We start from the raw sequence: 12385 nt of genomic DNA, 5'->3' as shown, positions 1-12385 counted from the left end.
TGTTGGGTCCAGACACTCGCTCGCTCGACTCCCTGATTGTATCTGTCCTCCTTCCACTTCCTGCCCGGCCCTCCTGCTCCCCCCCATCAACCTCCCTCTTCCCTCCCTTAGGGTCTGTTTTCTTTACTTCCTTTCTTCTCTCCTTTCGACCTTGTCTTGTTTCTTTTTACTCGTCCGACCATCCTCTGCCGGATTGCTGCCGTGTCCGGTTCTCCCTGAAGCTCTCGCCGCCTCGCATTAATTCCCCGCAGTCTCCTGCATTTCCACTTCCGATCCCATCTGGTTCTGCGGAGGCGCGACCCCGTCGTCGCTGAAGCCCGGTTTCGCTCAGCATGGCTATGAGTAGGATAAGGGGGGCCTTTGCGGTCCCCAGAAAAGGGGAGACCTTCGAATTGCGAGCTGGTCTTGTGTATGGTGTCCCCCGTACCCGATCGGTGACCGACATGGTGCTGACCTCCCGACAGATCTCAGTATGCATATGAACGGTACGTTGACATAGCTCTGCTTATGCGGAGACGCCGTTAGCCCATAATACATTATCTGATGCGCGCATAGGAAGGAGTCTATCCAAAAGACCATCATGGCCATGACGTTGGGCAAGGATGTTTCCGCTCTGTTCCCGGATGTCCTCAAGAACATTGCGACCAATGATCTCGAGCAGAAGAAACTAGTATACCTCTATCTCATGTGCGTGTTCGCTCGTTATCATATTATTCGATCTCTACTGAACGCTCGCTACGTAATAGGAACTACGCCAAATCCCACCCGGACCTTTGCATTCTCGCCGTCAACACCTTCGTTCAAGACTCCGAAGACCCGAACCCCCTGATCAGGGCCCTTGCGATCCGGACAATGGGATGTATCCGTGTGGACAAGATGGTGGATTATATGGAGGAGCCCCTTCGCAAGACCCTCCGCGATGAGTCGCCGTATGTCCGCAAGACTGCCGCGATCTGTGTAGCGAAGCTCTTCGACCTGAACCCCGCGATGTGCCTGGAAAATGGCTTCCTTGAGATGCTGCAAGAGATGATTGGGGATCCTAACCCCATGGTGGTCGCCAACTCCGTTACCGCACTGTCAGAAATCTACCATGCTGCCCCTGAAACGCAAGCCCTCAAGGTGACCTCCAACACACTGCGCAAGCTTCTCATGGCCTTGAACGAGTGCACGGAATGGGGTCGGGTCACGATTTTGACTACTCTGGCCGAGTACAGAACCAATGAAGTGACTGAATCTGAACACATTTGCGAAAGGGTTTCTCCCCAGTTCCAACATGCCAACCCAAGTGTTGTCCTGGCGGCAGTTAAGGTAGTTTTCCTTCACATGAGGAACGTCAACTATGAGCTGGCGAAAACCTATCTGAAGAAGATGGCTCCCCCACTAGGTAAGATAATCTTTGATTCTGCTGACTGACTGGCTCGCTGATGTATTATGTTCAGTCACGCTGGTGTCGTCCGCGCCCGAAGTCCAATATGTGGCTCTACGGAACATTGATTTATTGCTACAGAAGCAACCGGATATTCTTAACAAGGAACTCCGGGTCTTCTTCTGCAAGTACAATGACCCGCCGTACGTCAAGTTCCAGAAGCTAGAGATCATGGTCCGCATAGCGAATGACCGCAACGTCGACCAGCTCCTGGCCGAGCTGAAGGAGTACGCGCTGGAGGTGGACATGGACTTTGTGCGCCGTGCTGTCAAAGCGATCGGTCAGGTTGCCATCAAGATCGAGAGCGCCAGCGAAAAGTGTGTCAACACCTTGCTGGACCTCATTAATACCAAGGTAAATTATGTGGTGCAGGAGGCGATCGTGGTCATCAAGGACATCTTCCGCAAATATCCCGGCTACGAAGGAATTATCCCCACACTGTGCAAGTGCATCGACGAACTGGATGAACCCAATGCACGAGCTGCGCTTATCTGGATTGTTGGTCAGTATGCGGAGAAGATCAGCAACGCGGGTGACATTCTTGCTGGTTTCGTGGAAGGCTTCAATGAAGAGTTCTCTCAGGTTCGTTTATTGTTCTCTGTAAGCCTCTCGGCCAATTGCTAATTCATTGTGCAGACCCAGCTGCAGATCTTGACCGCCGTTGTCAAGCTCTTCCTCAAGCGGCCCGAGAAGGCTCAGGGGCTTGTCCAGAAAGTGCTGCAGGCGGCCACGGCTGAAAATGACAACCCCGATGTCCGCGATAGGGCTTACGTCTATTGGCGCTTGCTGTCTAACACGAGCGACCCCAATGCTACTAAGAACATCGTGCTCTCTGACAAACCGCCAATCGTCACCACAATCCAGTCTCTTCCCCCGAATCTGCTCGATCAGCTACTGGGTGAACTGTCCACCCTCGCATCTGTCTACCACAAGCCTCCGGAGCAATTCGTCGGACAGGGCAGATTCGGTGCAGATGCAGTACAAAGAGCTGCTATCGAGTATGTCCCATCCTCGCTTTACAATGCTGGTGTCTCGGAATCCGCGCTAATGAACATCCTAGGGAACAAATCCAAAACGCTCGGGAGAATCCGTTGGCAGCTGCGGCAGCAGCAGCTGCGGTTACTGGCAGTGCTCCACCTCCGCAGTCCCAGAGCAATGTCGAGAATTTGCTGGATATCGACTTCGATGGCACCGCGCCGGCATCCGCTCAGAAAGAACCGGGTGGTGGGATGTCAGGTCTCGAAGGTCTTGCCGGAACGCCCGTCCGGGTGGAATCCCCGGCCGCAGGGGCACCTTCTGGAAGCAACAACCTGGACGACCTGCTCGGAGTGTTTGGCGATGGCGCTGCCGCCGCTCCGGCCAGCGGGAGCGGCGCTCCCAATGGTGGTGCAGCAGACTTGATGAATGGCTTTGAGGGGCTGGACCTGTCTGGAGGTGGCATGGCCTCACCACCCCCTGGAGGAAGCCAACCGAAGAAGACAAATGAGGATATCATGTCGTTATTCTAAGCGCGATGAGCCATGCCTGTATGATGGCGCACGAGTTCGTATAGCTGAATCAGAGGTGCGGGAAGGTTGAGCCAAAAGCACACATAATTCTGTTGATGCATGCCGAATATAGATCTATTTTCGTTTTTCAAGCTTTGGGTCTATCTTGAAACTAGTCTTGTCACTCTGCTCTCTTCACTGTTTGTTATTTTTGGTGTTTCCGCCTACCTGTATATCCATCCCATCTCCGAGCTTGATGAGCATCGATCTATTCTACGTATCCCTTACTTAATTTCCATTCTCTTTTCCCGGTCAACCCATTCCTGGAAACTTTTACCATATTTAGGGGACTCGCTGACTTTGCATCCATTCAGTCTAGCGGGGATTTAGCGATGGTAGTTGGTCGGAACCGAAATCCTCCCTTGTCCGGGTGAGTCACAGCAGCTCACCTCGCCTGGACTTCTGGCTGATTGTGAGCCACCATAAATAGTACGGCCATTCTCATGGCTTTCATTGCTATTCTCAGACTGTAATCCATTGACCTCCTTTCACTACCGTGCAATGGATCAAATAAAGAAAACTTTCGCCCGGTGCGCGCAGGAGGGCCGCCCAGCCCTGGTGACTTATGTCACGGCTGGCTTCCCCACAGCAGCAGAGACTCCAGACATTATGCTTGCGATGCAGGCTGGAGGAGCAGGTATGCAATAATCTTTAGCCCGTAGAAGCGACAACATTCACCGGTGTTGTACTAACGATGTGGTAGATGTCATTGAACTCGGTCTCCCCTTCACGGACCCTATTGCCGACGGCCCAACCATCCAGATGTCGAACCTTAAGGCACTCGACAATGGTGTCACCATATCCTCCATGTTGCAGATGGTTCAGGCTGCTCGTCAGAGAGGCCTTCATGTTCCTGTTCTCTTTATGGGTTACTATAACCCGATTATGCGTTACGGGGAATCCGAACTGCTCGCTGCGAGCAGGACAGCCGGGGTGGATGGTTTCATCATTGTCGATCTACCTCCTGAGGAAGCTGTTCGGTTCCGGAATCAGTGTAGAGCTGCTGGGTTAGTGTCACCTCTTGGACATCAATCCTTAACGCAACCCGGCGTTGTTCGATCATCCACTGACATGTATTCCTCGGAGCAGTCTGTCCTACGTCCCATTGATAGCCCCGTCGACCACAGAGGAACGCATGAAAACACTCTGCGGAATTGCCGACTCTTTCATATATCTCGTGTCCAGGATGGGTGTTACAGGTGCTACTGGCACTTTAAGCCACGACCTCCCGGAATTGATGAAGCGCGTGAAGCATCTCTCCGGCGGAGTACCGGTGGCTGTCGGCTTTGGTGTCAGCACCCGTGAACAATTTCTCGGCGTCACATCTATAGCAGACGGTGCCGTCATCGGTAGTGAGATAATTACTCAGCTGGCGAACGCCCCTGCAGGCCAGGGTGCCGCTGTCATCCAAGACTACTGCTCTCAGATTACCTGTCGGACGGTCGAGCCAATCGAACCTTACTCTGTCCCAACTAACGCTGAACCATCGTCATCGGCAACCCTTCCTACCTCAGAGCAGTCAACAGAAGCATCCAAGCCCGGCCGCTTTGGCATCTTTGGCGGCCAATACGTGCCAGAAGCCCTAACGACATGTCTCAACGAACTAGAAGCCGGGTTTAATGCCGCCATCGACGACCCAACCTTCTGGGCTGAATATCGTTCCTACTACCCCTATATCGGGCGGCCCTCATCCCTACACCAAGCCCCGCGCCTCACCTCCCACGCCGGAGGCGCCACCATCTGGCTGAAGCGCGAAGACCTCAACCACACAGGCTCGCACAAGATCAACAACGCCCTAGGCCAGATCCTCCTCGCCCGCCGACTCGGAAAGACTGAAATCATCGCTGAAACAGGAGCCGGCCAACACGGAGTAGCAACCGCCACCGTATGCGCCAAATTCGGCATGAAGTGCACTGTATACATGGGCTCCGAAGACGTCCGCCGCCAGGCCCTCAACGTCTTCCGGATGCGCCTTCTTGGCGCCACCGTCATCCCCGTAGAATCTGGGTCCCGCACGCTTCGCGACGCCGTCAACGAATCCTTTCGCGCGTGGATCACCCGCCTCAACACAACCCACTACATCATCGGCTCTGCCATCGGGCCACATCCCTTCCCCACGATCGTCCGCACCTTCCAATCCATCATCGGCGAGGAAACTAAAGCCCAGCTGGCGCAAGAAATTAATCGTCTCCCTGACGCAGTCGTCGCCTGTGTGGGCGGCGGCTCTAACGCCGTCGGCATGTTCTACCCTTTCTCTGAAGATCCCTCCGTCCAGTTGATCGGTGTCGAAGCCGGTGGCGACGGCGACGGTAGCCCCGAACACCACTGCGCTACCTTATCCTCTGGGTCTGGTTCGGTGGGCGTCTTCCATGGAGTGCGGACGTACGTACTTCAGAACGAACATGGGCAGATCTCCGGTACGCATTCTGTGTCTGCGGGGCTGGATTACCCCGGAGTTGGACCGGAATTGGCACAATGGAAGGAGGTGGGCAGGGCAGAGTTCATCTCGGCGACGGATGAGGAGGCGCTGGAGGGGTTGCGGTTGTTGTGTCGGTTGGAAGGGATCTTACCGGCGTTGGAGACGTCGCATGCAATTGCGAAGGTGGTGGATGTGGCGAGGGAGGTTGGGGTCGGTGGACATGTTGTCTTGTGTGTGAGTGGGAGAGGGGATAAGGATGTTGATACGGTCATGGGGGTGGAGGGGTTTGCTTAGTGAAATTATAATTAGTAGTAAACTACTTCATTCTTTTTTATTTTTTCCGGTGTCTGTTTTATTTTATCGATCTGTCTTATCATCTAAACTTGACTAAATGAGTGAAGAGGGATCCCGAGTATGATTGAAGCATCATGGAGATATTTCTCAAATGATGTTAATCATTGCTCACAGTCCTTTAATTGACATCTTCCTCACTATAACATGAAGATGGGCAGGTAGCAGAAAGATACATAACAGAAGAACTAGAATGACTGAACCTTTCAATTTCTCTCCAATTTACAAAGCTCAATGCAACACACAGGACAGGCCACTATTAGTATTAGTACTAGTAGTATAGATAACGCCATACCACCCTCCGATGACTGATAGATACTAAACCACTACTAGTTATAGTAGCGGTCAATCGAATTACCGACATAATTCCGAGAATAGTACTACGGAATTATAGTTGACACCCACGACGTTATTCTAAGCTTGACGAATTGTCTTTGGTATCCTTGTTTTAGTTAATTATAAGTCTGGAATGTTAGCCCGGAAATATTACATCAAGATTGACAGCACACCCAAATAGGAAAGTTATCGCTATCAATAATCTGGATCAAAGATAAAAAGAAAAAGATACCGAATCGGACCCTAGTCGGAATGGAATCGGATTGATTGGATTGATTGAGATTCCCGATAAGATCCGATTCCTGCAAGGTTTCCGTCTTTTCTTTACTTTCAGTTTATCGGGCCGTGAAGAATGAGACAGGGATAGATCACACCACGCTTGCCATTAATGTTACTGGGGTATAATAGGAAGTTGAGGTATTCATTAACTAATATTGGACATGGTTAGTTGAACCATTTAAGACCTTTAGGGCTGTTTAGAGGGATTGTCCAACTTTCCTTCTTATTTGTCAGTGGGGGCTTTTTTTCCCGTCCACATTCTTAGTTTCATCGTCCGGCTTTGGAGAAGGAAATTGGAGAAATTGGAGAAAGCCAATGATACTATTTGTTCGAACTCAAACAATAACTCAACTTACTCGACTATATTCAGGGTAATAGCTGAGATGCTGAATCCTGTAAAATAGAGTAAGTCTGCAAAGTCCACATGTTGTAAGCATTAATAATGCTCCCAGAGAATCCGACGGATCAAGACAAGAGACTCCGCCAAATGTCTATCGGAAAGTCTCTATTTAGACCAAAAGTAGTCCTTTCAGTGGGTTAATGGGCTAACGATGGAATATCCACACTGCCCGTGCCCCTTCTTCCTCTTCTTCTCCCTTCTTGGCTATTCTGTCTCTGGCCAGAAAGTGGGCCAGCTGCCGATCCAACCGAAGATTGATCCATGGATTAGCAGTTGCCCCTCTGTAGTGGTCCCTGGTGTATAAATTATAAAGATTTGGTGTTGTCTCCTTAGTGGTACTATTCCCTCAATTGTATCTGTCCTACTCCATACTAGACGTACATCTGTCCAACCACTGACTCATTCACAATGGCTCAAGATTACAAATTTGAAGGATGGATGGGTCTCGACAAGGACTCTGCCGACGGAAAGATGGTCTGGCAGGAGTTTGAGCCCAAGCCGTGGGAGGAGACCGATGTTGACATCAAGATCACTCACTGCGGTATCTGCGGTTCCGATTTGCACACTCTCCGCAGTGGCTGGGTAAGGCATCCATTACCACATTTCGGTTGATAGACCGTCTTCAAATCCTAGATACTAACCTCAACAGAGACCAACTCTGTACCCCTGCTGCGTGGGCCACGAAATCGTCGGCACTGCCGTGCGTGTTGGATCCAAGGCTGTCGGTGGCATCAAGGTTGGTGACCGCGTGGGTGTCGGCGCGCAGAGCGATTCCTGCCTTGGTCGTCTGGGAGACTGCCCCGAATGTGCGATGGGTGATGAGCAGTACTGCTCGCACAAGATCGTCGGTACCTACAACAATGTCCACCTGAACGGCGGCAAGTCTTACGGTGGATATGCTTTGTACAACCGCACTCCATCTCACTTTGTTGTCAAGATCCCCGACAGCATTCCCTCGGCACAGGCCGCCCCTATGTTGTGCGGTGGTGTCACCCTGTTCAGCCCCCTGAAGCACCACAACTGTGGCCCCGGCAAGCGCGTGGGTATCATTGGTGTTGGTGGACTGGGTCACTTTGGTGTGCTTCTGGCCAAGGCCATGGGTGCTGATAAGGTGGTTGCTATCTCCCGTAAGACTGGCAAGGCCAATGATGCGCTGGCTATGGGTGCGGATCTCTATATTGCTACGGATGATGAGCCGGACTGGGCTACCAAGTATGCCCGGTCTCTGGATTTGATTGTCTGCACTGTTTCTTCGACCAAGGTATGTTCTGACCCCGTAGACCGTTCCTCAATTGAGAGGGGACTCGAATACTAATTGGGGGATAGATGCCCATGACCGAATACCTGGGCCTGCTTGCGACGGGCGGCGCCCTGGTTCAGGTCGGACTTCCGGATGACGGAGTTCTTCTGGCACCTGTCGGCAAGCTGCAGCGTCGCCTAAAGGCTACCAGCTCCTTTATCGGCAGTCCCAACGAGATCCGTGAGATGTTCCAGCTCGTTGCTGAGAAGGGAGTCAAGGCCTGGATCGAAGAGATCCCCATGAAGGATGCCAACCAGGCCATTGTGGATATGCACGCGGGCAAGGCGCGATACCGTTACGTGCTGGTGAATGAGCAGTGATGTGATGATTATGATTTACGATGTATGGAGTTGGGCGATGTGATGTGGAATTAGTTGGAGAAGAGGACAGCGATGTGCATTAGAGATCATTAGAGATAGACAGAAATGATACCATATTTTCTTCGACCGAAAAAGGCAGGTGGCGGCACGTGGCTACGAGGGGCGCCGCAGTCGGAGGCGCTAAACTTAAAATGGATTTTTCCCCGCGGCGAAGGCCGAGGGGATTCTTTCCGAATTGCCTCTTTGACTCAGACATCCCCAATTCCAGTTCGTGTACTCTTTCACACTCTTTCCCTTATTTCTCCTGCTTTACTCCTTATTCTTCTCGTTCATTGCCATTCACAATGTCGCCTACTCTCTCTCAAAGATTCCTGAGCACGCGGGGTGGCTCCTACGGCGTAAGTGACATCTCCTGCCTTGATTATCTCTCTCGTCGCTATCAAAGATCCTATCCTCTTCCCAGCGAAGTCAATTGCTAACTGGCTATCTCCAACAATAGCTTTCCTTCGAGGAGGTCGTTCTCAAGGGTCTCGCTTCCGATGGTGGTCTCTTCATCCCCGAGGAAATCCCTACCCTCCCCGCCGGTTGGGAGTCGGAATGGCGCGACCTGAGCTTCGAGGAATTGGCCTTCCGTATCATGTCTCTCTACATCTCCGAGTCCGAAATTCCCAGTGAAGATCTCAAAGATATCATCAAGCGCTCCTATGCCACCTTCCGCCACCCTGAACGCACCCCCATCGTTGAACTCGACGGCAAGCGCAACCTCTACCTCCTCGAACTCTTCCACGGCCCGACCTTCGCTTTCAAGGATGTCGCGCTGCAAAAGTAGGTCTACTGGAAACTGTGCATAAGTGTGAGGAAGTATATATGGTGCTAATGTCAATCTCACTCAAGTCTCGGAAACCTGTTCGAATACTTCCTGGTGCGCAAGAACCAGGGCAAGGAGGGCAAGGACAGACACCACCTGACCGTTGTTGGTGCGACAAGCGGTGACACTGGCTCTGCTGCCATCTACGGCCTCCGTGGCAAGAAGGATGTCTCCGTCTTCATCCTGTTCCCCAAGGGCAAGGTTTCACCCATCCAACAGGCTCAGATGACTACCATCCTCGATGCCAACGTTCACAACCTCACCGTCGAGGGTACCTTTGATGACTGCCAGGACTTCGTCAAGGCCCTGTTTGCCGACCCCGACATGAACTCCACCCACAACCTCGCCGCCATCAACAGCATCAACTTTGCCCGTATCCTGGCCCAGATCACCTACTACTTCTACTCCTACCTCGCCCTGACCAAGACCCCCGGCTACAACAACAAGATGAGATTTGTCGTCCCATCCGGCAACTTCGGTGACATCCTGGCCGGTTGGTTCGCCAAGCGCATGGGTCTCCCGGCCGAAAAGCTGGTCATCGCCACCAACGAGAACGACATCTTGGACCGTTTCTTCCGCACCGGCGGTACCTACAGCAAGAGCGACAGCAAGGGTGCCGGCGTCAAGGAAACCCACAGCCCTGCCATGGACATCCTGGTCAGCAGCAACTTCGAGCGTCTCCTGTGGTTCTTGGCCTACCAGACCAGCGAGGCCAGCACGGCCGACGAGCGTCGCAAGCAGGCTTGCGAGAACGTCAGCAACTGGCTCAACCAGCTCAAGACCGAGGGCGGCTTCAGCGTCCCCCCTGCCCTCTTCGAGGCCGCCCAGGCTGAATTTGAGAGCGAGCGCGTCAGCAACGACGAGACCATCGCTCAGATCCGCTCCACCTACCAGTCCTGCTTCCCGTCCAACCTGGGCCCCGGCAGCGCCAAGAGCTCCAAGACGGGCGGTTACATCCTGGACCCTCACTCCGCCATTGGTGTCGCCGCATCCCTGCGCTCCATCGAGCGTAACTCTGGCGTCAGCCACATCTCCCTGTCCACGGCCCACCCGGCCAAGTTCGCCAGCGCCGTCGACCTCGCCCTCCGCGGCCAGGACGGCTACGACTTCACTGAGGTCCTGCCCCAGGAGTTTATCGGCCTGGAGGACCGCGAAAGCCGCGTCACTGCCGTCGGCCCCGGTGCTGGCTGGCAGCAGGTGCGCGAGATCGTCAAGGCTGAGGTCGAGCAGGAGTTGGAGGGTAAGCGGTAGGCACGTAATCCCTTAATCTGCGTGCCGCAACTAGTTATCCTCTCCCTTCTTCAATGTTCGTTTCACAAAAAAGCCAAGCTATGTCGATGATATCTCACGATCTTCATGTTTCTTTTTATACTTCTCTCGTGCCTACATGCCTTGCATCTTTGGCTTCCTCTTCTGCCTCCCATAGATCAGATTATCTCATACCATACAACTAAGATAGACGTTTCACGAGATGTTTGTATTGGTTGCTCATTCGTATTGTAGAAATCATTAAAAGCAAAGACAGAGTGGAGATTCCTATTTTTAGTACAGTACAAGACGTCAATCGCTCACACCCTTCAGGTAATTGGGACGTTCTATGTTGCAAATTACTTTCCGCTTGGCGATTGACGTGATCCCGGAAGTGAAGGAGGGAAGGGAAATGCGAGGATCACGACACATGACTACCTATCTAGGTGTCATTGACTGCATTGACGACTCGTGGTGGTTACTGTTACTATTATTGGTAAAATGCCCTCACGAGACTGATACGACCCCCAATCCCATGACCACTGAGCAATACGAACATGGATGTCTACTTTTATCTCTGGAATTTGCCCACACGTACAAATTATGCATTATTATGTATTAGAGCATTATCGGACACAAAAGCCAATACATGACTTCCAACTAAAGCCCTTGGGAACATTCCAGACCCGTGTAGGATATACACATTGGCACTGGTATGCGTAGGAACTTAACAAGCAAGGAGCCAAGGAGGAAATCACGAACGAGATCAAGAAAGTAATGGACAACAAACAAGAAAGCAAAATTTTTCTAAATGGGACCGTACCGTAACACCGGAGATAATATGAGTTATCTTAGTTGGGTGATCGCGAACAATCGTAGCTTGATCGTCAGATCACACACACCGGACTGAGCCAATTTAGAGGAGAGCCATGATACCCATGACGGCGGCCAGGAAGCCAGCCGCGGGTTGCATGTTGGAGGAGGCGGCGCCAGTGAAGGCTGGGGAGACGCCCGTCGCGCCCGCACTGGTCTCGCCAGGTGTAACGGGAGAGACACCAGAGGGACCAGCAGTTTCTCCAGGAGTGACGGGAGACACTCCAGAGGGAGCAGTCTCTCCAGGGGAGACGGGCGAGACGCCAGAGGGAGCGGTTTCTCCGGGGGTGACGGGCGAGACGCCAGAGGGAGCGGTTTCTCCGGGGGTGACGGGAGACACGCCAGAGGGAGCGGTCTCGCCAGGAGTAACGGGGGAAACGCCAGAGGGAGCGGTCTCGCCAGGAGTAACGGGGGAAACGCCAGAAGGAGCAGTCTCTCCAGGAGTGACTGGGGAAACGCCGGAAGGAGCAGTCTCGCCAGGAGTGACTGGGGAAACTCCGGAAGGAGCAGTCTCTCCAGGAGTAACTGGAGAAACGCCAGAAGGAGCAGTCTCGCCAGGGGTGACTGGAGACACGCCAGAGGGAGCGGTTTCTCCCGGGGTGACGGGGGACACGCCAGAAGGAGCGGTCTCGCCAGGAGTAACGGGGGAAACGCCAGAGGGAGCGGTCTCGCCGGGAGCGACGGGAGAGACACCAGAGGGCGAAGTTTCTCCAGGAGCAGCCGGAGAGGTACCGGGCACGGAAGTCTCGCCGGGTGCACCAGGTACAACGCTCGAAGCACCAGGAACGGTGGTCTCACCAGGGACGCCAGGGACGACGCTCGTAGAGGCTCCAGGAACAGTAGTCTCACCAGGGACACCAGGGACAACACTGGTTGAAGCTCCAGGGACGGTTGTCTCGCCAGGAACGCCAGGAACAACACTTGTCGAAGCACCAGGAACAACGGGGACAGTGCTCTGACCAGGGACACCGGGGACAGTGCTTTGACCAGGGACACCGGGGACAGTGCTCTGACCAGG

The 12385-nt window shown here is 53.1% G+C and overlaps 4 protein-coding genes across 4 annotated transcripts; all 4 read left to right on the top strand.

Moving 5' to 3' along the window:
• Positions 1-68: 68 nt before the first annotated feature.
• Positions 69-3073, top strand: BDQ94DRAFT_141864 (putative AP-1 adaptor complex subunit beta). The gene is made up of 7 exons (XM_026765912.1): positions 69-409; positions 465-485; positions 556-687; positions 747-1384; positions 1440-2008; positions 2063-2424; positions 2487-3073. The coding sequence occupies exons 1-7, from the start codon at positions 333-335 to the stop codon at positions 2932-2934; spliced, it is 2247 nt and encodes a 748-aa protein (XP_026627649.1). The 5' UTR covers positions 69-332; the 3' UTR covers positions 2935-3073.
• A 362-nt stretch (positions 3074-3435) lies between these two features.
• BDQ94DRAFT_141862 (tryptophan synthase beta subunit-like PLP-dependent enzyme) lies at positions 3436-5971 on the top strand. Its single transcript, XM_026765911.1, has 3 exons — positions 3436-3610; positions 3677-3980; positions 4063-5971. Exons 1-3 carry the CDS (start codon positions 3475-3477, stop codon positions 5684-5686), a joined length of 2064 nt encoding a protein of 687 aa, XP_026627648.1. The 5' UTR covers positions 3436-3474; the 3' UTR covers positions 5687-5971.
• A 1126-nt stretch (positions 5972-7097) lies between these two features.
• On the top strand, positions 7098-8554 carry BDQ94DRAFT_141859 (NAD(P)-dependent alcohol dehydrogenase). The gene is made up of 3 exons (XM_026765910.1): positions 7098-7340; positions 7408-8019; positions 8085-8554. The coding sequence occupies exons 1-3, from the start codon at positions 7167-7169 to the stop codon at positions 8376-8378; spliced, it is 1080 nt and encodes a 359-aa protein (XP_026627647.1). The 5' UTR covers positions 7098-7166; the 3' UTR covers positions 8379-8554.
• Positions 8555-8634: 80 nt separating this feature from the next.
• Positions 8635-10727, top strand: BDQ94DRAFT_141856 (threonine synthase THR4). Its single transcript, XM_026765909.1, has 3 exons — positions 8635-8776; positions 8878-9203; positions 9273-10727. The coding sequence occupies exons 1-3, from the start codon at positions 8723-8725 to the stop codon at positions 10495-10497; spliced, it is 1605 nt and encodes a 534-aa protein (XP_026627646.1). The 5' UTR covers positions 8635-8722; the 3' UTR covers positions 10498-10727.
• Positions 10728-12385: the final 1658 nt, after the last annotated feature.

This window comes from Aspergillus welwitschiae, assembly GCF_003344945.1.
Source record: "Aspergillus welwitschiae strain CBS 139.54b unplaced genomic scaffold BDQ94scaffold_12, whole genome shotgun sequence".
Classification (NCBI taxonomy): domain Eukaryota; kingdom Fungi; phylum Ascomycota; class Eurotiomycetes; order Eurotiales; family Aspergillaceae; genus Aspergillus; species Aspergillus welwitschiae.
Note: the sequence above shows the minus strand (reverse complement) of the source record. Positions and strands in the feature narration are given on the sequence as shown.

Coding starts and splice junctions, on each gene's coding strand:
- BDQ94DRAFT_141864 (XM_026765912.1), top strand. CDS start 333: ATGGCTATGAGTAGGATAAGGGGGGCCTTTGCGGTCCCCAGAAAAGGG. Junction 410..464: donor GAATTGCGAGCTGGTCTTGT/GTATGGTGTCCC, acceptor ACCTCCCGACAG/ATCTCAGTATGCATATGAAC. Junction 2,009..2,062: donor TCAATGAAGAGTTCTCTCAG/GTTCGTTTATTG, acceptor TTCATTGTGCAG/ACCCAGCTGCAGATCTTGAC.
- BDQ94DRAFT_141862 (XM_026765911.1), top strand. CDS start 3,475: ATGGATCAAATAAAGAAAACTTTCGCCCGGTGCGCGCAGGAGGGCCGC. Junction 3,611..3,676: donor GATGCAGGCTGGAGGAGCAG/GTATGCAATAAT, acceptor ACGATGTGGTAG/ATGTCATTGAACTCGGTCTC. Junction 3,981..4,062: donor AATCAGTGTAGAGCTGCTGG/GTTAGTGTCACC, acceptor TCCTCGGAGCAG/TCTGTCCTACGTCCCATTGA.
- BDQ94DRAFT_141859 (XM_026765910.1), top strand. CDS start 7,167: ATGGCTCAAGATTACAAATTTGAAGGATGGATGGGTCTCGACAAGGAC. Junction 7,341..7,407: donor ACACTCTCCGCAGTGGCTGG/GTAAGGCATCCA, acceptor TAACCTCAACAG/AGACCAACTCTGTACCCCTG. Junction 8,020..8,084: donor GCACTGTTTCTTCGACCAAG/GTATGTTCTGAC, acceptor ATTGGGGGATAG/ATGCCCATGACCGAATACCT.
- BDQ94DRAFT_141856 (XM_026765909.1), top strand. CDS start 8,723: ATGTCGCCTACTCTCTCTCAAAGATTCCTGAGCACGCGGGGTGGCTCC. Junction 8,777..8,877: donor CGCGGGGTGGCTCCTACGGC/GTAAGTGACATC, acceptor CTCCAACAATAG/CTTTCCTTCGAGGAGGTCGT. Junction 9,204..9,272: donor AAGGATGTCGCGCTGCAAAA/GTAGGTCTACTG, acceptor ATCTCACTCAAG/TCTCGGAAACCTGTTCGAAT.